The sequence below is a fragment of the Wyeomyia smithii genome, chromosome 3, assembly GCF_029784165.1.
Source record: "Wyeomyia smithii strain HCP4-BCI-WySm-NY-G18 chromosome 3, ASM2978416v1, whole genome shotgun sequence".
Taxonomy (NCBI): Eukaryota; Metazoa; Arthropoda; class Insecta; order Diptera; family Culicidae; genus Wyeomyia; species Wyeomyia smithii.
The window spans coordinates 124,993,641-125,015,814 of NC_073696.1; the positions used below are offsets into that span (position 1 = coordinate 124,993,641).

Sequence of the window (22,174 nt, forward strand, 5' to 3'; positions counted from 1 at the left end):
TCTTTGTGAGGGAGGAAGGTACTTCCCCAATGACGACTTTCACGTCCCGTCGCGGGCCATTATCGTAGACCTGTTCCAGCTGCGCATAGAACGCTTCCTTCTCATCATCGGGTCTTCCTGCATGTGGGCAGTGCACGTTGATGATTGTGTAGTCGAAGAGCCTCAACTTGCACATCCTTGCGTTGATCGGCTGCCACCCCATCAGGCGTTGGCACATCTTGCCCAGTACTATGAAGTCGGTTCTCAGCTCGCTGGTGATACCACGACTTTGGTACCCGTTTTTCCATACCTTCTGTTAAATCCAACAAAGTTCCTGCGGCAACTAAGACTTTGAAGATTATCTTGTCGCATCCAGGAAAGCAGAGCGATTTGCAGTTTCATGTACCAAATTTCCATATTTCGTTGCCAAGGTTTATGAACACACAAGATATTGATTTTCCGGGGCGACTTATTGGGCCTTCCCACACCCTCCCTAGAGTCCCACGCTTACACCAAGACATCCATCACTTTGCTGTAACCTTTTTCGAGATTCGAAGGGGCTTGAGAGCGTCCCCGAAACTCGGGCAACGCACATTACTCGATCCATTGTCGACTTGACCAACCATGTCAGTTCATCCAGGGACCCAAAATAAAGTAGGGTACTGGGGGCAAGCCCGGCACTGAGGGTAGAACCGTCACCCCTAGGGTTTTACTAGAAAACACTAATTAACTGTGTCTTGGAATATGTGAAGTGTTGGTATTTTATAATTTAGACATTTTAAGGCACATCAAAGCCACTGTGAAACGTCAACCGTCAAATAATAAACAAAACATACGCTACTGCAGCTGATAAGCTTTTATTCATTTGAAAAGACTAACGATAAATTACGTTGCTCTACAATTTATTGCCTGCATTGTTAGCAATCACGATCTGAGGTAAATTGAAGCGATAAATTAGAAGAAATACTCTTTTTAAAAATATGTGTGCTGTCGACGTTAGACCGTCACCCAGCGAATGGGGTAAGTCCGACATGGTTTGAGGCTATTTGGATGTTACTGACACATATTTTTCATCTATTACCGGTGCCTCGCTGCTGAATGAATTAATAAATCGGCTTAGAACCATGCACTCAAGCTCTTCTGTAATTTATGAATGGTTCCAAGGGTTATTAGAGGTGTCGAATGTACTGAATCAAGTCACAAAACTGACCGCTTTCCCGATGGTATTTGAAATATGCTCTGATGTGGTCAATGTGATCCTGGCTCCGAAGAACTAGTTATTAATATGATTCAAAATGTCACATAATAGGCTTGCCGAGTACCAGCTAACCCACCACAACCAAATTCAACAGTAACGTACAGAAATGTGAGATCTCTCATTTGGCGGTTTCTGAATTCAAATTGGCTTAGTTAATTTAAGTGAATTCAAGGGGTTCCGGTTTCACCCGCACTGGTTGCTAAACGTCGTTTTTATCTTAGTTTTAAAACTTTACTATTCCTTGTAAAATAACAGTATGAAAAAACTGAAAACAATCTGGGCAATAATTCTGTGAAAGAATTTAAACCATATTTGCCATCAAGTCCTACTGAAAAATCATTTTCCTTAGGGGGCCGGGCTTACCCCCAGTACCCTAATTTAATAACAACCGGTTGGCATAGCAAACTTGAAAATCGGTTCACCTAAACCGAAGATATTTGGAATACAGTGAATATACATAAAATGATATTTTAAATTAACCAATTCATACATGTTTTCTAGTATCTCTAAAAATTGTTGTATTGTTGAACAAAAAATAAATGACTGAAATATATGCGGTTGATATTAAGTGCTACATAATATAGAATTAAGACATTTTATGACCAAAAATTCTGCAAAAAGACACGATATCTTGCACAATGAAATTGTTCTGTATTGACTTCCAACATTTTATCAGAGATGTTCCATTTCACAATTTTTTGCCGCTTTGACGTATCTAGCACCGATTTTACTTTTTTGTGTGATGCGAAACTTTGGGTCAAAAAATCCCCACTTTGGACAATTTAGGAAGTCGGCAGGAAATGAAACAGTTGGGCAAATAATTTTGGATATCGAGTTGTACAGAGACATTCTAGGTTTTAAATATTTTATTCGATACGTTTGTTGTAGCTTAAGCGTAATACTTTACTGTGGATCGAATTAGTTTAAAACAAACGGGCTGATAATTAACCGGAAGTAATCAGAGAGTTTGTGAAGAACTAATCCAAATGCATTTATGGGGCTTAATCTCATACGTTTTAAACAATGAGTCTCGATAACGACTGCAGAATATTTAACACTAGTTCTGTCGATGAGTGAATTAACCGCACGCTTCATTGGTGGTATTCGAAGTCTGCTGCAGAATATCCTTCGGATGAGTTTTACTCCTTCTGCTGCACCTGTAGTCGCTTCCGATATCCTCGAATATTAACTGAAAAGATAGAACAAATTATAACTGGTGTCACACCTGTCGTCTAGTAAGAGCGATAGTTTTCAACTATAGCGTCAATCACAAAAGAGGCGATGAAACACAAATATTTAACAAATTTTTGGTAAATTCAATTAAGCAACAACAAAAGGTTGAGAATTATTATACAAAAGGCTGCGGGTTGAACACTTAGAAAATCCGAACGTCTTTTGTGACTGATGCCTAAGCATTGCGTCATTAGTAATGCAACAGAATACTAGTCTAAATTGAGCAAATCTACTGCAATTAGGAAACGTAGAATTGTCATACATACTGCATGCTAACTTTCAATTCTAAATATAATTACATCAATTCTTCTCATTTACATTGTATTTTGTTTTTTGTTCGAACCTGGCAACTTCTTCTTTCCCTTGTTTTTGCTTTCAAGTTTAGCGGGAGCAGGAGCCGATTCGTCGGCGCTCGGATCGGATACTTTTTCTTTTTCATCTTTCAGTTCTTCGGAAGACTTAGCGGCTGAACTGTCACCGTCAACTTTATCTTCAGTGCCCTTCTTAACAACTTTACCATTCGTTGTTGTTTTAGTTGAACTCCCCTGTTCTTCAACAACCGGTTCATCTTTCACCACTTCGGTAAGTTTCACCTCGGTTTCTTTTACAACTTTGACGGAAGCTGGTGCCTCGGGTTCTACCTTTTCAGCAGTAACCTCCGCAGTTGCCAAATCGGGTTTCTCATCAGCTACAGCTTCGACTTTTGGTTTAGTCTGCGGTTCACTTTCAAGAATTGTTGCCGGCTCAGCTGGTTTGGGTAGGTCTTCAACGGTTTCGGCTTGTGTAGCTTCTACGATAAACAATTTGGTTTCATCATTAGCGGGTTTAGCGGAATCCTGAGACTCAACAACTGATGGAACAACCACAGCAACTGGTTTCACAGCAGGTTTTAATACTTCAGGTTCTGTCTTCAAGGCATGTGTCGGTCCTGTTAACTTGACTGGTGTTGCTGCTGGAGCTTTCATTGGAACAACTGGTTTTACAGCGGGTTCTAATACTTCTGGTTCCTTTTTCGAAGCTTGTGTCGGTCCTGTTAATTTGACTGGTGATGCCTCAGATACTTGAGCTTTTACAGGGACCACTGGTTTCACAGCGGGTTCTAATACTTCTGGTTCTGTCTTCAAAGCTTGTGTCGGTCCTGTTAATTTGACTGGTGATGCCTCAGCTGCTTGAGCTTTTGAAGGCTTTGTGCTTTGCAGTACGGATGGTAACTCTTTTACGATATCTTCCGACTTGGTTTCTTCTGAGATTTTAATCGATGATACCGGGGTCTCGATCTTAGCATCTTCTGGTTTTGCAGCGTCTTGAACAACGGCTACTGGAATTTTTTTCATGGCTTGTTCCGATTCGATCTCTACTTTGTCTTTGGGTAGAGACTCGAGATCTGCTTCAGTTTTTTCTGGTTCAGTTTCTTTTACCTCCTTGAGATCACTTGTAGCAACCGGTTTAAGCTCTTCTGTCTTCTCTAAAATCTTTTTTTTGGCAAGGGCGGTTTCGTATTCCTTCAGAGCCTCGGTAAAAGAAATTATTGGTACCGGTTTTAAGATTTCGTCATCGGCTGGTACGTCACTTGAACTAGTATCTACAGACGTGGGAGCATCAGCTTCCTCCTTAGCAATGGTTATTTCAGGTTCGAATTTATTTTGTGTTGGCTCCACTTCTACCTTGGTTTTAATCTTCTCCGGTTGTTTTACACTGCTGTCTGTTTCTGGTAGATTCTCAATTGTCGCTTTCACAACCGCCACAACATCATCCTTCTCGGCAGCAACCTGAACTTCAGGAATGGTCTCTATTTTCTTTTCATCAGCTTGCACTGTCTCTTTAGGTATTTCATCCGCTTTTTCCAGTTCGTCCGTTTTGACAACTTTGGAAGGTGTCTCTGCGGTTTCCTTAACCTTCAATAGAGTCGGTTTTTCAACTAGCGGAACTGCGACATCGACGGCGATCTTTTTAGTCGACTCATTGTTTTCTTCGATTTGCTTAACCGGTTCTGCTTCCACTTTGGTTACTCGCTTGATGGCCGGTTTTACTGCCTCTAGCGATCCACTACTGCTGTCAAGTTCCGAGTTTTCTTGAGGGGTTGGGAACGCTAATGTCGTAACCAGTACCGTAGCTATAATGGCGGTCCGAAGAAGTTTCATTGCTGAAATGAAAAAAAAAAAAAAAACTATGTTGGAATTATATGTAATTTAAAGCAGTTCATATTGAAAATTATAGATGGTATAATTGTACTATAGATAACAACCACAGTTTTATGGCTTCACTTGTAACTGTAAAAAATGTTTTTTTTTTTTTTGAAAAATAGATATTATTTTAATATACTAGTAGGATAAGGAACGACTTAGGCAGTAGAACCTATTTTAATCAGTCGATGAAAACAAGCCTTAAACTCCGGAATTTTGATCAATATCGACAATTCCAATGATGGAAACGAAAACTTTGATTGTCTAGCTATCTTCCGAATATAAGAAATATCGTTAATCACACAGAAATTTGTGAACAAACATCATTCTAAACAAATCGACCTATATTGCAGCCATTCAGGAGCCACTTCGGGTGCTGAAAAAAAACGCCTACAAAACATATGGAAACTGCTTAAAATAGGTTCGGGATGATTGGAATAGTGTCCCTCGATTGGTAACTTTGATTATTGTTAGAGTTTACTTACTTTGTTTTACAATTTGAATTACAAGTTCTGACAGAGAAAAAGATAGAGAACAGATTGATATACTTCTGTTTGAATTTCACCCAACATATTTCGAGTATTTCGTCTCAATACAATACACAGGCGGTTCCTGCTCTACCATAAAGAACATTATCCATATTGTTGATTTACGTTAAATATGAAGTAACAACAAGCGTCTTAATCAAGTATTGCGCTTTTCTAAAATAAAATTTGAATTTGCACAAAAAACTATGTGTAATGTATAATGTAATGATTATTCAGTGAATACATTAACCCAGCTTGAAGCAGATTTGACAGTTTTTTAATTCTTCCTCCGAAACAAGTAGGGGAACAAGGGGCAAGATGAGTACCTTAAACTTCTCAGCAAATTGTTAGGGCAAAGTGAACAAAAAGCTACTGAATACATCTTTACTACATAGAGTAAGAATAATACTCAAGAGTTGCTACATTAGAAACTATAGAAGAAGGTTATTTGCATATTTATAAATAATTTCCTAAGCCACTAAAAATATGATGCTGGTCGCGGTACGTGGTAAATTGGGCATAACTATGGGGCATAATGGGCATGTTAATATTTTTCGATTTCAAGCAAACATTAAACAATGTATCAATGTATCATACAATCGTAGGTACCGAAACAAAGTTTCCCTTTCCTGTTTCACTATGTATACTCCAAAACAGCATAATTTTTCAGCCTTTTTCAATTTGAAAATTATCTATGAATTTGTCCGCATATAAAAATAAAGTTTTGGTCCATAAAACCAGTGCTGATTAAAGTCATTTTCCCCAGCAAAATCCTTCGAAAATTACAGCCAATCATTTTCAATTTTCACTTCCAATGAGCGCAGCACTCTTTCAGATACACTAGATTTTCGTCCTAGTAACGTGCTGTTATACTCAGATAAAATTGATCGCGCGTATCGTTCGCGGTTACGGTATAAAATTTGACGACAAATCCAACCAAATGATCTTCACTTCAAAGCGAAAAAGAAAAACAAACAGTCCACTCAACCAAAATGAACCTCACCGAAATACTTTTTCACTGACACTGACCGATGCCTTGACAATCTTCGTTAGCTGATAAACTGATTTTGTTGTCTGGCTTATATCGCATGAAATATAATGAGGTGTTCTGACAGTTTACTTCCATGCAAAAAGCGGGAAGGGAGAACTCTGAAAGGATTGTAAAAAAATAACGTTTATGGATGCTTTTTTTCTATTTCACTCAAAAGTGTCAACAAATATCAACCCTACACTACTGTGCGGTTGAAGAAATAATACAACTTGACGAAATTTAACTTTAGGAAACCTTTTTTAATGTTTGTCAACAAATATTACATCATTGCATGCATCCTGGGCACACATCTCTTTTGCATAAATGGAACCACACATTACAGATTGAACATATTTGAACATAATTGAACATTCGACGTCATGAGAGGAACTGAAGCAACAACCGCAAACTTCGCATAGTGAATCCTTTTTTAATTCGTTTCCGGTTTTATTTCGGTATTTGTTCTGGTCAATCGTTTATTCATCCGCTTTACCTGCGAAATGTCTCTTTTAGCTTGTGATACTTTCAAAGCCGCAATATACGAACTCGCTGTTAACTTTGTAGCTTCTTGACGGGTAAAATTTGTGACGACTTTGGGTAGTGGTTGGATTGACGTGGTTGAAATTATGAAAGCACTTCCATCCATCATTGGATATCCATCATTGTAGATATTTTCGCTTATCACGTTAGCGGGTTTTGACGCCTCAGCTACGACGTTTTCGTTATCTCGCAATAAGCTCTCCCGTCCTTAATCGTCGAATCCAAAAAAAATCTGGTTCATCGCCATCCGAAGCATAAGGTCCATAATTGAAAATATCGGTCACAAAATCATCCTCTTGGAAAATAATCAAACGGTTTACGGCACAATACCGGATTTTCTAAACCCATTAATAGCATTTGAAGAACTGGTTGAACGAATGAAAGCCTTTCTGAACAAGTGATTTACTTCATTAATGGTCGCCACATTTCTAGGATATGATTTCTGCTGCAGCAGTATTGCTAGAAAAACTTAATGGTGGGCCGTTTGTCAGACATTCAATCAGCTTGAGGGAAATAATTTAATCTACGAGCATCTTAGCGCCTTACAGTCTTCAGAATAGTTTTTCCCAGGTAAATATGCTACAAATATCATGTATTGATACATTTTTAGGAGCTAATACATCTTTAGAAAATAAGTTTTGAATAAGTGGATTTTCCCATATGGAATCGTATGGAAACTTTAAAAATTGGGCGCAAAAATATAGTTTCACCGATCGATCTGAAAATTTACACAGTTGTTGTAGGGCCCATGAGGAACACGGAAAGTGCATGGGAGCAAAAAAATAACAACATCGCTTTTTTTAATACGCATGCCAAAACCCTCATTTTTCGCGCTTGTGAGGTATAATATTATACGCGAGGCGTGCATGAATGATACAATTGTTCATTGTGTAAAAGCGAATTTGTTTTCTCCAGTTATTTTGAATAAAATTACATTCAAATTAATACCAATGATTCAAATTTAAAACAATTCCAAAATTGCTGCCAGAAACCTAGAAACAACATATGAACATTCTGCCCCGTATGACGATCTTGCTCCTTGTTCATCTACAAACGCACATAACGATATTTTACGCTTGACAGAAGTAGCGTTATAGCTTAGACAGACTCGTCATCCATGTTTTAAATTTCTCAAAAGTTATTAAATACACTATGTCATGTCGTTAAAGAAGAATTGATAAGCTGTTTACAAACACTTTGAACTTTTCTCAAAAATCAACTGCAATGGAGTTCTAACGACGTTGATTTTTACTTCATGATAAATATTCTAAAACATGAGCTTCACAGATTATTATTCTCCATTCATTTGTTTCTTGAAAAATCAAAACAAACATGCAAATGGTTATAGAATTCTGATTCCCATGATGGATGTTGTCTTTGGAATCATTTGATGAACATTGGATGAATTTCTTTACTCAAAGAAACGTCATTTTTCATTTAGCTTTAAAACAAAATAGCAAAAACTTTAATTTAATAGCAGAATGGAACCGGTTACGTCTGAAAATTAGGCACTACAATTAAGTGTAAGATTTATAGTAGTCCTATAACTGGTTTCATTATTTTTATGAGATAATGTGCAAATTGGTACATTTGCTACAGTTGATTTCAATCCCCTCAACCGTTTGTTCTGAAATACAAACTAATAGGAACGGTTCACATCCACCCATCCGGATGCTATAAATCATTTTGTTTTAACTCATTTTAATACTTCCCATCAGAATCTCGCCCTGGCAAAAGTTTTTCTTAGACGAATTCATTAAAATTAATCGCTACATCAACGGGTCGAAACTGAATGAATCTGAACTACCTGAGTGAGGCACACTTAGGGGCAACCTTTTGAAGTTCAAAGTCTGGCTCTGACTGGCTGCGAGGCAAACGTTTGTCAGTTCCTTTGTCTATTTGAAAGGCTTGACCAAAAGAAGATTCCCACATTGACTCGTATAAATATCCATGAACCGCAGCGATACACACGCCCGTAGGCCGAACGGCCTTGAAGGTCATTTCGGATGACGTTTTAATGCGCAGTGGCTTTCGGTTTCGATGGTACCTCCTTTATTTATCAAGCTGATGCAACTGTGCGAATGTTTCTTTAAATGGTTCGAAAGCGATGCAAGATAAGCAGCGTTTCTACTACCTTCTGCATTGCATACTGCTGGCTTATGATTATGAGCCATTGAATGTGACGCGACGAAAGCCCAATTTTTTGTCCGTGCATAAGCATCATCAATGTTATGTCATGCCGGCACCAATGCCTCTCATCACGCTAAACACAAAAGAAAATCATATTTACGCGGCATGTTATGAAGTGATTGATAAATAGATAGCCTCTATTGTAGCTGGTATAGCGCCATTGGCGTGATCGGAACAAAGGTACACGAATTACAAGAATTAGCAATTGAAGCTGTCAAACGAAATCTAATTATGGTTGAATTCTGCTGCAATATTTATACATTTCAGTTACTGGAGCTGTGTCAAGTTCGGAACGCACACGGAAATAAACTCCTGAAGCATATAAGTTTCGAATATTTTTTCTTCCTTGTGAAACTTGGTGACAAAATTCAAATGTCAATTTCAAAACAAGCCCAAGCTTCAACGTCCGGAAGGCTGCTATTTTTGTAATATTGTATAACTTTTGTAAAGATACTATACTAAGCTAACGAGTCGATTCTAGAAAAAATTTTGTATAGGATTTATTGGAAAAAGCATTAAAAAATTCAAAATGTATTATATTTTAAAAGCGGTTTGTTAAATTATTCTGTAACATATTTTTGAATAGAATCGTACAACTTGTAAATACTTTTTTGTTTATATCCCACTATCACAAAATTTCGACACATGATATCTAACATTATGAGTTTAAGCAAAGTTTAATTAGAATTGGAAATGATAATTATGAACACATTTCTTATTTTTTAAACAAATTCGCATACAACCAAGGGAATGGTATGGTAGCCTTCATGCGTTACGAACATCTATTTCTGTACCGTTTGTACTTTTACTGCTGTCACAGTTTGCTTCACTTTGCTTTGGGACACAATTAATGTACTAAATATCACTTAGAATACCACATACCATGTGAAAACCTTAAGAAATTGCTCAAAACTGTCTGATATGCTATTAATAATTGCAGTCATAATTCAGCCGGTTTGCCCGAATCAACATAAGATAAGGGTAGACTGCCCATTTTTCGGGTGCCAGTGCCAGTGATGTTGGTAACGCGTCAAATGTATGGTAGCTGACAGCGATGCCATTCCCGTGCATACAACAGCATTTTTGTAAAATCTTTTATGGTTAAGGAAAGTAAAAAAAAAACACTTTGCTATCATTTTCAAAATCTTTTCTATCATTCTGCTTCTTAAAGGTTTTATTCAAATTGCACTGGATAGTTAAAAAGTTTTTCTAACAAAAAAAATATTTGGCGCTCCGAAAAAAAAAAACTCCATAAATCGATCATATGTTTTCGATACGTTTCCATTGAGAGACCCTCGACTGTTTACGTTTTGAAAATTTTGACGCTTAGAGGATCAACTGCCTACTCTGCAGCATTTGTACACGTGTTCGCGCCTGGTTCGCAAGTCGGAAAAAACTGGAGGACACGCAAAACCGATTCCCGTGTACATCTAAAAATTAGTGTTTTGAGGTATCTAGAACGGAGAACCGCACCGGCCGGTTGCAAGGAAGGCAGAGGAAGGAACCCTAAAATTGAGGCCAGAACTGCTAAAAAGATTGTAAGAGGTGTGAAGAAAAACTCAAAGGTAACTATCCGGCAAATCCAAGAAAAAATCTTCATCTTTCAAGAAAAAACCTTCGAGTTCAAGAGCAAGATTGCACGGAAGCGACCCAGCATCAGCAAGGCAAATAAAGCCAGACGGCCTAAATTTGTCGAGGAGCACACTGATCAGCCGCTAGAGTACTGGTAAACGATGCTGTGGATAAATGGGTCGAAATTTCAAATTTTTATTCGAAAAAGATGAAAAAGTACATCGGGTGCAGAGCTTCCCACATTCATAGTATGGTGAAGTACGAAAGAGACAACGTTTCGGTGTGGGGGTATTTTTCGTGGGGTGGAGTGTCGTGGGGTCGAAATCGACGGGATCATGACGGAAGACTCGTACTCTACAACATCCTGCGTGGAAGTATAAAAGTTTTACTCCTCAAGTTGACCCTTGAAGATCATTATGTGTTACAGAACTCGATGTATAACAACTTAAAAACCAAGAGAGCATTCTGAAGCGATTGCAAGAGGTTTTGAAGACTAAAAAAGGCTTTATTAATTATCGAGAAGTTTGCGTTTAAGTAAGTTAGTTTGAAGCTTTTATGAAGTGGATACTTTATTCTGTCAATGTTTCTTTGAAATTGCACTTGATTTTTACTAAGCAAAACACTTTATTTTCCCTGTGCAATTTGAATCCTAATCTTAAAAAGAACATAATGAATGAAATTTTAAAAATGATTGCGATGAATTTACGTTTCACTTTCCACGAAAAAAAACATGAGAAAAAAACCTTGGGTGCCCACTTTATTCTGCTCAGCACTGTATGCAAAGTTAGTCACAATCTTCACACCCACAAAATTTCACTGGATTTGAAAAGGGTGTTGCCAACCACTAGTCAATTTTATGCGAATTTCCTCGCATACGAAAGATTCCCAATGTTTGCTGCTAGGTTCAAAGTAGTTGAAGTAGTTCGAACAATTTATCTTCGTTAATTGATGTAATTTCGAAGCACCCGAGCAGATGTTTTGCTGTTACCTAATGGAACGTATAACTTACCACTGACTTGTAAAACGTGTGACCTTTATGAAAAGAATAACTTTTCAGTTGCATTCGATTCCACGACGGCAGCTTGCAGGTACGATTAATCATATGATCGCTTCGAAATAAACGATCAGGAGTTCAAAACTTTTGGTTCGACCTTGACTTGTTAGACGCCTTACCCGACTGCACGTATCGTATTTTAGTGATCACAAAGTGTTTGTGGATTAATCGAATTTATCACATTAACAATAAGTTGTCAGTGAATGACGAACTTACTTATTTCAACCTGAATTGTTAGTAGAGAATCTATTGGCTCCCATTTTCACTGAAACCTTCACTTGATGGCTCGATTAAACGACAGCCACAGAAACTTCCAACAACGGTCTCCACTCGATGGATCAAATTGCATATTGTTGCCGTATTGCACGGAGAACTCGTAACATACATTTCGTCTCTGTATGAACGTTGTTTTTTTACTCGATCGCCTGTTAAGCCGAGTCGTGAAGAGTAAAGCCAAGCCCCTACAACTTCACCCAATAATGACCACCTAAACAGTCGAATTACGGAGACCTGTGCTATGAACATTCAATTTTCTGATCAGCTGAGAGCGGCAACTTCAGTTGCAGTTGCAAATTGCATTCACGATGTTGTTTATTTGGGAACGCCATGCGATTGACTTTGAGTGGCTCGTATGCTGTATGGAAAATAAGAGACGTTTGTGTTTGCTTTCATTCATAAGATTTTGTTTTGAACTGCTGCTTGATCTTAAGCTGCTGCTCAGTAGTAAACAAGTTACTCCGTTTTTTTAGTGAGTATTGTGAACTCGATTGACTTTGAGTGGCTCGTATGCTGTATGGAAAATAACAGACGTTTGTGTTTGCTTTCATTCATAAGATTTTGTTTTGAACTGCTGCTTGATCTTAAGCTGCTGCTCAGTAGTAAACAAGTTACTCCGTTTTTTTAGTGAGTATTGTGAACTCAGTTTTCCAATACGTAGTAATGAGCAGGTTACTGTGATCTGTGTTAAACCAGTTTGACTACTCTATGCAAATTAAAGCTGTTCAAAACACCATTCATTGGTATCTACTGGGGATAAATTCTTTGAATGTTAGAATCGGTTCGGTGATTTCTACATTCGAATAGAATTAAAAATGGTAGACTGTCGGTGATTTTACAATAATTGTGCTAGAATATCGTTTGATTCTGATTCTAACTTAACGGTATGGACCAGTAGATTTTAATTGCAAGGCCAGAATAAAACTGGGGATAAATTTAATTGAGTTAAATCAGTTCATTGGCCATATCATTTTTGTCCCTCCTCCAATCTAGTCTCGAGGTACGATGCTGGTCTGAAAAGCAAGTCGTCGTGTATTCAAAACCCGCAATTGTCATGTATACTTAACAGTGCTGCGAACTCTGTGTCAAATAAACAAAGCAGCACGAACTACCTCGGCTTTATTTCTGAATAAGAAGAATAAGAAGAGCTGTTTTGTGCATCGAAAAAAAAAATACTTCCATGACACATCTCAAGTATTTTGATTGAGTTTCTAACAGCGTATTTTTCGAAAACAAAAATTAAGCTTTGATTCCGTTATCTGGTATATAAATAGAAATTTAGGGCAATTCGCTTAAAGCTGGGTTAGCTTCAATTATCACAATCTTGCAATATTTAGCATGCTCCATTTGATTTAGCAGCGCTAAATGCTTTATAATTAGTTTAGAGTCAACTTAAAGGTGAGGAGAAAGTATATCAATAAATGTGTCAAAACAATTATATATTATCAAACACAATCACTGGTCTGTTGTTTTGATTTCTCGGTTAATATTTTCTGGAGAAAATTTTGTAATTTGTATGTTTTGAATTTTCGTAAATAAAAATACGCGCAGTGGGGATGAAACAAGTTTCAATTCGAAGTCTAAACTTGGCTGGTACTATTTATTTTATTCGTATCTTCTTGTAACCCACGTTGAGATCTTAGGATTCAGTAAGGAATATTGAGAAATTTTTGAACGTGTGTTAATTTTATCGAAAAACCAAAATACGAAGCTAAGAAACATTGTGAAAGTACATTAAACTTTAAACTGAACAATGAAACTTTTGTTATGAACTGTGAGTTGATAATTGAGGATGAATCACAAACTATGTATGTAACTCAAAATGGCCCTCTTTTGCCAGCAGTGGAATAGAGGTCAATATCACAACACTTGAATAAGGTTATACAAAACTGTCATTCCGAAAACATCTCTCGAAATAAAAAATATCGAAATAAAAAATATCATTATATTGTAAGATAGGGAACCTATTTTAAGCAGCCTATTGAGCGGCCGGTGTATTGAGACGAAATACTCGAAATGTGTAAGGTGAAATACAAACATAAGTACCTATACCAATTTGTTCACTCCCTCTGTCAGCACTCGTTTTCAGATTGTAAAAATGATTTAGCAAACTTTAACAATAAATAATTTTGTTATGGAAGTTCCCAATCGAGGGAAACTAATCCAATCACTCCGATCCTATTTTAGGCAGTTTGCAACTGTTTTGCAGGGTATTTTCTTCAGCACCCGGCGCCTGAATGGCTGCAATTTTGGTTAATTTTTTGATTGATGTTTATATATTCGTACGTTTATGTATTCGTACGACAGTTAATTAATCGGAGTTTTCGTTCTCGTCATTGCAATTGTCGATATTGAACAAAATTCTGGAGTTTGAGGCCCGTTTTCTCCGACTGATTAAAATAGGCGCCACTGATTAAGTCGTTCGTTACCCTACTTTTGGTTGTTAATAGACGCATAATTAATTTTCGAAAGTATGTCTAAAATTAAGAAGACACCATTGTGAGGGGCTTTTTTTGACACTCACCAAGTTTTTAAGCTAATGTAATTTTAACTTATATTACAGTGAATGGAATTACATGATTTTTACTTATATATAACGCAAATATGTTTGCAACATTCATGAATAAAAAAGTCGATATAATTCTGTACAAAAATGCATTTTTACTCAATTACTGAACTAAAATAAATTTCTGTTCAAAACGTGGTCCTCGAATGTACGTCTGAAACTACAGTATATTTCCGAAATTCATTGGTCTTTCGATAGGTTCGTGCCAAACACAAACATAACCTCGCAATATGGCTGACAAAAAATTGACCGCCTTCAATATTTTTACAATTTTTTTGATTTTTTTTATCTTGATAACATTTTTACAAATTTTCATGAAGATTTGAGCAAGAGGGAGAAAGTTAGAAAGATTTGCAGCGCGCCTCGCCACGGTCGTGTAAGCTAAACTTGAAACTTTATGCGCGTTTATCGCGGAATGGTATTACTCAAAAAATGACTGCCGTGTTTACGATTGCGGTGAAACTACTGAACCTATTCTCTTCATCCTTATTTTTAAGTTCCTGATTAAATTCTCCGGTCGTTGAACGATTGATTATTGATATACGAAGTTTAACTTTACCGAAAAAGAAATAATGCAATTTTCAGCACTCAAAACATGTTTTTTCGGGAAAAGTTTGCACTGAAAATAAAACGATCGTTCAGATACCCGGCACACGTCTAAACTAATGAAATGATATGAGTTTTTCGATTTCAGTTGTCTGCTGTGTCACTATCGTAAACACCGCAAACCTTTGTCAAAAATAAGCGTTTCGGGCAAACGGCCATTACTCCCCAAATAATTGTTTTTTTTTTTATGAACAAACTTGTTTGTTGTTGTTGAATAACTGAACTTTTAAAACTTACTACTTTTATACAATAAAAAAGGTAAAAAGGTATACAACCCTTTAAACATGACAAACCTGAAGTGTCCAAAGTAGACCCCCGCATATCAAAAGTAAACCCGCACAGCCACCCCCCTGACACCGTAATCCTATTACCTATAGTTTGACAGAACCCCCATTTTGACGAATCCCAAGGTGCTGAGACCCAAACAACAATGGCCGCGAAGAGAAGCCAGCTGACATGCTCTTCGCTCCTGTTCAGTGTTGCCAAATCAGTCGATATCGCTTTTCGTAGCAGCGTGAAGTACAGCTGCAGTGTAACATGCCATTTCATCCCCACATATACAAGTGCGCAGACTACGAACGTAACAGGAAGGTGCGCACAACAGTATTAAGGCCGATACAAATTTCATTTTCATTTTATGTCACCCCCCCCCCCCCCTTCAAAAATGTTGAAAACTGGAAGGGCAAGAAAAAAACTTCAAGCCGTTGGTTATATTATTGACTTTTCGACAGCGTATATGCTTGATTTAGCAAAAAACAAGTCCAGTGACAGTGAAAGTGTCATCAAAAGGCAAGCCAAATGAATAATAATCATAATAATGTGATATTTTTTAACACACTTTTGCATGCATGTTACAAACGTCGTAACTTGCATACAATGTTTTATGAAAGCTATTCTTTTTTTTCTTCTCAGTGTTATTTATTTTTTGCCCTCCCCTTAGCTAACTTTGATAACCATGGACTTTATGGACTATTCAAAATTTGTATCAGTCTAAATATGATTTTTCAATAATGTCAATTTTCCATCAGGCCAGATCAGGGGGCTCTTGTGGCTGTCAAACTCCATACTTTTTCCATCTACCACTCATTGATTCTGGTACCAGCGTTTCTGGTACCCACTTTTTGGTTGGTTTGCCCTACCCAAGCAGCACACATTGTTGCAATGAAGCAAATGCAACTCTCAATGCAGCATTCAAAGATTGTAACAATTCGCATCCGTTACTTTTATTCAACTTGTAAATAACCGAAAAAGCGCAAGAGGTGGAGCCTATATGCAACTAACAGTGCTGTGTGAAATCATCATCTGCATCGATTGCCGCTGCAGTATAGGAAGAAAAGAGAGGAGAAATAAAATTTAGTTTGTTTACCTTTACTCTCATTACTTTTCGGTAATGGTGTCGCGACGTTTCATATAACTACATACATTATAAAAACCTCAAATATATCGAATTTTTTATCCACTTACGCTCTTGATAGGTATTGTACCTGCGATTCAAAATTTACCGTGCAAAAAATGTTTTTACTTCGTAATTATTCACGCGCCTTTTATAAAGTGTTGTAAAAGAAATATTATGATTCAAACTCGCCAAATTATAAACAATGTTTTGGGAAACGATATTTCAGAAAACCTTGCTCAGTGGATATAAAGTGTTAATGGTGCGAAATATGAAATAACAAAACCATATTTCCAATAATAATCATTCATCGTTTATTTATATTGAAGATGACTGTTTACTGTGTGGTAATTTTAGCAAATATATGCTTTAAAAAGATGTTGCTATACATTTTCATCACTAGTTTGCTTTCGTAAGAAGGAAACATTTGTAAAACAATAATATGCAACATCATGTGATATTATCGTTATTTAAAAGCATCATGAAATATGCAGTTGGAAATAGATTGCAGAAAACTATTGAGCAATTTCTAGTGTTCAGTTACGAGAATGATACACGTAAATAACAAAATGTTGCTCAATTCTTTTAAATTTCTTTAGAGTAACCGGAAAAGTTTCTTGCACCGTTAAAAACGTTTTAAAACAACAAATATTGAGTAGACTCATTTGAAAACATGTTGCAAGTGCTGCTTGGGTAAAACAAGTGATATAGAGTGAACGTCCCATTTTGTCGGTAGACTTATTTCGAGTAAATGTCGTTTTAGATGCGAACAAACAAGAGCTCAACATTTATTTTCAGTACAATGTGCACTTTCAATGAATAAGATAAGTTTTGTAAGCATTTGAAATGAAATACCTATTACCACCGTGATGAATTTATGATTGGTAGGCAAAATGTTGACGTTTATAGGCCCCTGGGCCAGATAAGGAACCAGGGTTGCCATATATGAACCGGTTTTTGGAAACGAATCTGCACACTTGTGGTATTGTAAAAATATGTTATGTGCACAAAAGTGAAAATAATGCTGCAAAGCTTTATCAAAGCTTACGGTGTTAATTTGATGCCACGGTGTTAATTTGATGAGTCGGATTCATAATCAAAATTGACAGATAGGGGACTCTTTAATTTGGTTCTTTTCGTAATCTATTCGATTCTTAATAGCCGTTTTTGAGCTGGAACCTACAGAAAATTAGAAATATATCATCAGTTTGATTAAAATACGCTTTAAACTTACAAATGAGTATACATACTCTGTACGTTACGTTAAATCAGTGACACACAAATAAATCTGGTTATGGGGCTCCTTTTTCTGGCCCATTAAAATTTTCTGTAGATAACTATAGTTCTTGATAATGAAACCTAACGTCTTCGGGCAAACCTAAACCTTTCAAGCGGTCAGTCAGCTAATCCACTCCTGCAGAACTTTGATAGTAACAAGGACTTTTGAGTGTTGACTTAACTATATAACAATTTCCAGTGTATCTGTGTGAAAGCTCCTTTAATGAGCTGGAGCTAGTTTGTGATATATGTTTTTGTAAACTGTTGAACTGTGAAACACCTGAAAACCAATACCTAGATGACTTCCTTCAGACAAACTAGTCGTGTTCGTTTTTGCGACGGTGCTATCACCGATTATTTAGCCGAAAAACGAGCAGGCAAACAAAGCTACGTTTAGCCAGAAACATCATGTCAAGAAGACTGGCATCTCTGGATCAATCCCATACGAATGACGAGCATCAAATCAAACAGCGCAGTCCATCTATCAAAAGTGGAAGCTTGTTATGAAAGTGGTGGTGATTACATCGCTACGAAGACATAATGATCCTGCCTGTGCGTTCGAGTTACATTCGAAACGCCAGGATACACACTAGCATGCGTCAGTTCCACATTCATTCAAAATACAGCGATGCCAAAATTTTCACGTCAGGCAGATCGTCGAAATGCAAGCCAAACGATTAACTATAGTTATAATATGTTATTTTTCAGCACTCGTTTGCATGTAAGCTACAAAACGTTTTAACTTGCATGCAAATTATTATTAAAGATATTGCTTTCTTTTCTGTTGCTGGTGCTTGCCCGCTAAAGTGAAATATTTACTAATCGCTAAGTGTAAATTTATTTTGTTTATATAGTAGGGTAGAACTTACTTGAATGGACCACTTTCTTCGGTGGAGCACCCTGACGAAAAACTGTTTATTCTCTTTAGGAACCATTCAAATATTACATAACGCAAAATTTGGAAATTTTCAATACCCATCCACCCCCACGTAACGCAATTCTACATGTTTGCCACAAAAAAAGTAACTCTTTGCTGTATACCCCCCACCCCTGAGCGCGTTATGTATTATTTGAATGATCCCTGCAATAAATTGGAATTAATTGTGACTCGTGATTTCGAAGCAAATTAACGCTGGAAGCGCTGGAAGTTTCCTAGAAAGCCATCGAGTTTTCATATAAATTAAGATAATCTGACAGGTGGTCCAAAGTAGTTTTACCACAGACAAACAGACGTACCACTGCATACAAAATTCTAAGAAAATTGTGGTTCCGACTAACTTGTGCGACAAATCTCGTGGTGTGTCTTTGTCTGTGGTTTCACTCTACTTTCTGAAACTCATATACTGTGCGTTGTTTAAATCTGTTGTCGACAGTTCACAGTAACTACAAGTTAGAAAGTTTGAATGAAAATCATGTGGAACGAGGCATTGTTTTCCCTGAAGAGGATGAATAAAAATGGATTGCTTATTTAGAACAGCTTTGATTTTAACAAGGAAACAGGAATCCAACAACCATCATTCATTCATTGGTTTTTCCATCAAAGCTCACTGATTTAACAACTATTTTTAAAAGATCCTACCACTGGCGTAGCGTGGGGCACGGAGGGGGCGGACCGCCCCGGGTGTCACCCTCTAGGGGGTGGTGACATCCGTGAGAATAATTATCAATTACGAGGAGGTCGCGATGGAACTTTCGAAAATTATGTAAACTTGCTCCTAAGAGTAGAATCTCAACCAGTTTTTCAAAAATAGGTTGATTTACTGCAATTGAAAACTCTCACTCTTTTTGATTACAAAATGATATCACTGCAATCTGGTGAGGGTGACATTCAGAGGGAAAGGGGTGACATCCAATATTTCCGCCCCGGGTGTTACCCGGTCACGCTACGACACATGATCCTACTGCAGACTCTACAATATATAAGTTTTTTGAGATATTAGCATAATTTAACCTAAATAAAAAAATGCTTCTTTGTATTACAAAAGGAATAAATAGCTATTGCGATTTCCTGTCAATATTCAGGGATTTCACGTGCATTAATTTCCCACGGAATCCGTTTAGCTTTGTACAGCGTATAGCATTTTTGTGCCAAAAAATGCAGTTTGCTTTTCCGGGCTAAAATTGTATTTCGATTCAGCCTTGATACTTAGTCATAAACAGAATTGCATCAAATCAGTCGAGTGTGTATAGCGTCAAAAAGCGATATTTGTGTGAACAAACTTAACGGAATAGAATCATTGAATTCTTTAAGTGAAACAGTGATTAAGCATCGAAGACGTTCATTTTCAATAACACATTTCGATAAAAAAGGTATAAGGTATGCAGGTTTACTCGCCTAGCAAAGAGAGAAAACCAAATGAAACCAAAAACTAAATTGTTGAAAATTTGCGTTTTAAAACTAGAGAGATGGCAAATTCAATAACTGAAAAGTAGCATCACTAATCAGCGAATTAGTGATTTCACAGAATGATGTCTACTACTCATTATTATCTATGGAAGCCAAATAACGAAAGTCTTTATCTAAATGTTTTAATATATTTTAACAGAAAATTGCTTTACAGTTTCTTTATGGATAAAACGATTTAAGAGGCATATTATATTGCTATCACTATTTATTAGTCAAAAAATCTTCTACAAATAAAGACACAAACCGAAAATAATCTTATTTATAGGTTAAAGAAACGTGTCCTGATAGATAGACACAAACTCTGAATGATTGGTTGATGTTTTCTCTACATTTTACAGATATTGAAATAACCAAGATAGCTAAAAAAGAGAACGGGGTTTCAGACTTTAGAAAAAGTATCATAATGCTTCGTTCGAGTCAATCGTTTTGATTGACGAAACTTGTGTGGAAGTAGATTGTGACATACTTTCGAGTGGTAGATTTCACCGGTGGAGAAAAGAATACTTTTACGTGCAGATTGCAAACATTGCCTTTCACCTGTATTTTAAACAGTGACTTGAGGACGAACTCTTTCTAGAATATAATGCCATCCAACTTTGCTAAGCTGAGTTCATACACATTGTGATACTAGTTTTGATTATAACATTCCAATTGCAAAAAATCCTTTCCAACAAGCGGTAAATGTGTGCTTTCCACATATTGCTTTTAAGTTGCTATGTCAATTCGTAGCCTATATTATTTAAGAATTAATAATTCAAACGCTCAAATACGTTTCAGGGTGAAATAAAACAGGTTTTTAAAAGTTATATCTAGCTTTAGTGACATCAACCATACATGCAGTTATTACTAATTGTTTCAGTATCGTATGTTTCCGTTTGAGTATTTATAGCCCAACTATTTCTTGCTAAAAATGATTGAATTTATAATAACTATAACGCTATCACCAATAGAAGAAAAACGCTGCAGCACGGTTTCAATTTAAATTTTGATTGCGCTAACCAAACAAGTTTTAAATTCCAAAAGAACTAGATTTCAAAAACGAATAAATGCAAATGTCCTTACCGAAGCGAGATCACCGTTTCAACGCTTGTAAATGAACCGCAGCGAAGACGCTACCAACAGGACCAGTTTTCCTTCTTCCGATCGGCTTCCTTAAGATCAAGTTTATTCGATTTGGGTACCCTCGAACTGTTCACTTGGTCACTTCTTCGGACACACAACGTTAACAAACGTTACAAACACAAAAATGATACCGACTATCCTCTATCACCGCAAATGCACTCTGCAGTCTGCGATTTTTTGGTCAAAGCTGGGCACACCTCCGAACTGCACAATATGTTTCGTTCAACTAAACATTTGAGTTGTGTCGGGCTCACTTATATAGATACCCACGGCGATCGCGATGCTGCACGGCCACTTCGCGAGAGCCCGTGCGAGCTGCGCTGTTTGTATGCGGTGGTTGCGACCTGCTGTGACAAAGCGGGCTGGAACTCTTAGGAGACCACTGTGTGGTACAGTCACTATGCTATGCAATCTGCCCACCGAACGGATGCGAGATGTCACGAAACCTGCTGGGAGTGAATCTGAATTATTCTGGTGATTTATTTACCTTTGTTTACTTGGTACTGCAAGTTGCTCGCAAATTTCATGAACCAAATCAAGTATCTGAAAAATTTAACTTAAACATAATTTAACATCGTTGAGTATTGATACAATTATTTAGCACTTTTTTTGCATTTTGGATATAAGGTATAACATAAAAAAACCTTATCAGCAAAATTATTGCGACTGTTGAAAACCATTAAAAATCGCAAAAATATCGGAATATTGATAAATTTGCTAATAGCTAATGAGCGCAGGATGGAATAATTTTAACCTCTATTCTAATGATGACAATTATAAATGAAACATCGAGGAAAGCCAGCAACGGAATTAATATCGTGCGGCACAAACTATCTACCAATAAAATTTATAGCACTTTTTTGTGCGATCGCTCTTTCGCTTGCGGTTATTTAAGAAAAGATTCAAAATCACTTACCGAAATACAACAAATTTTGATGACAATAACAGCTCTGTTTGATA

The 22,174-nt window shown here is 37.0% G+C and overlaps 1 protein-coding gene across 5 annotated transcripts; it reads right to left on the bottom strand.

Moving 5' to 3' along the window:
• Positions 1-2,085: 2,085 nt before the first annotated feature.
• Positions 2,086-21,455, bottom strand: LOC129729672 (enolase-phosphatase E1-like). 5 transcript variants are annotated; one of them, XM_055688419.1, is made up of 3 exons: positions 21,155-21,455; positions 2,814-4,613; positions 2,086-2,426 (listed from the first exon to the last, which is right to left on the bottom strand). In XM_055688419.1, exons 2-3 carry the CDS (start codon positions 4,609-4,611, stop codon positions 2,377-2,379), a joined length of 1,848 nt encoding a protein of 615 aa, XP_055544394.1. In that variant the 5' UTR covers positions 4,612-4,613; positions 21,155-21,455; the 3' UTR covers positions 2,086-2,376. The 5 variants fall into 5 exon arrangements, with proteins under 5 accessions (XP_055544394.1, XP_055544396.1, XP_055544397.1 ...); XM_055688421.1 differs by having other exon boundaries at positions 2,789-4,613; XM_055688422.1 differs by having other exon boundaries at positions 2,770-4,613.
• Between the last annotated feature and the right edge of the window lie 719 nt (positions 21,456-22,174).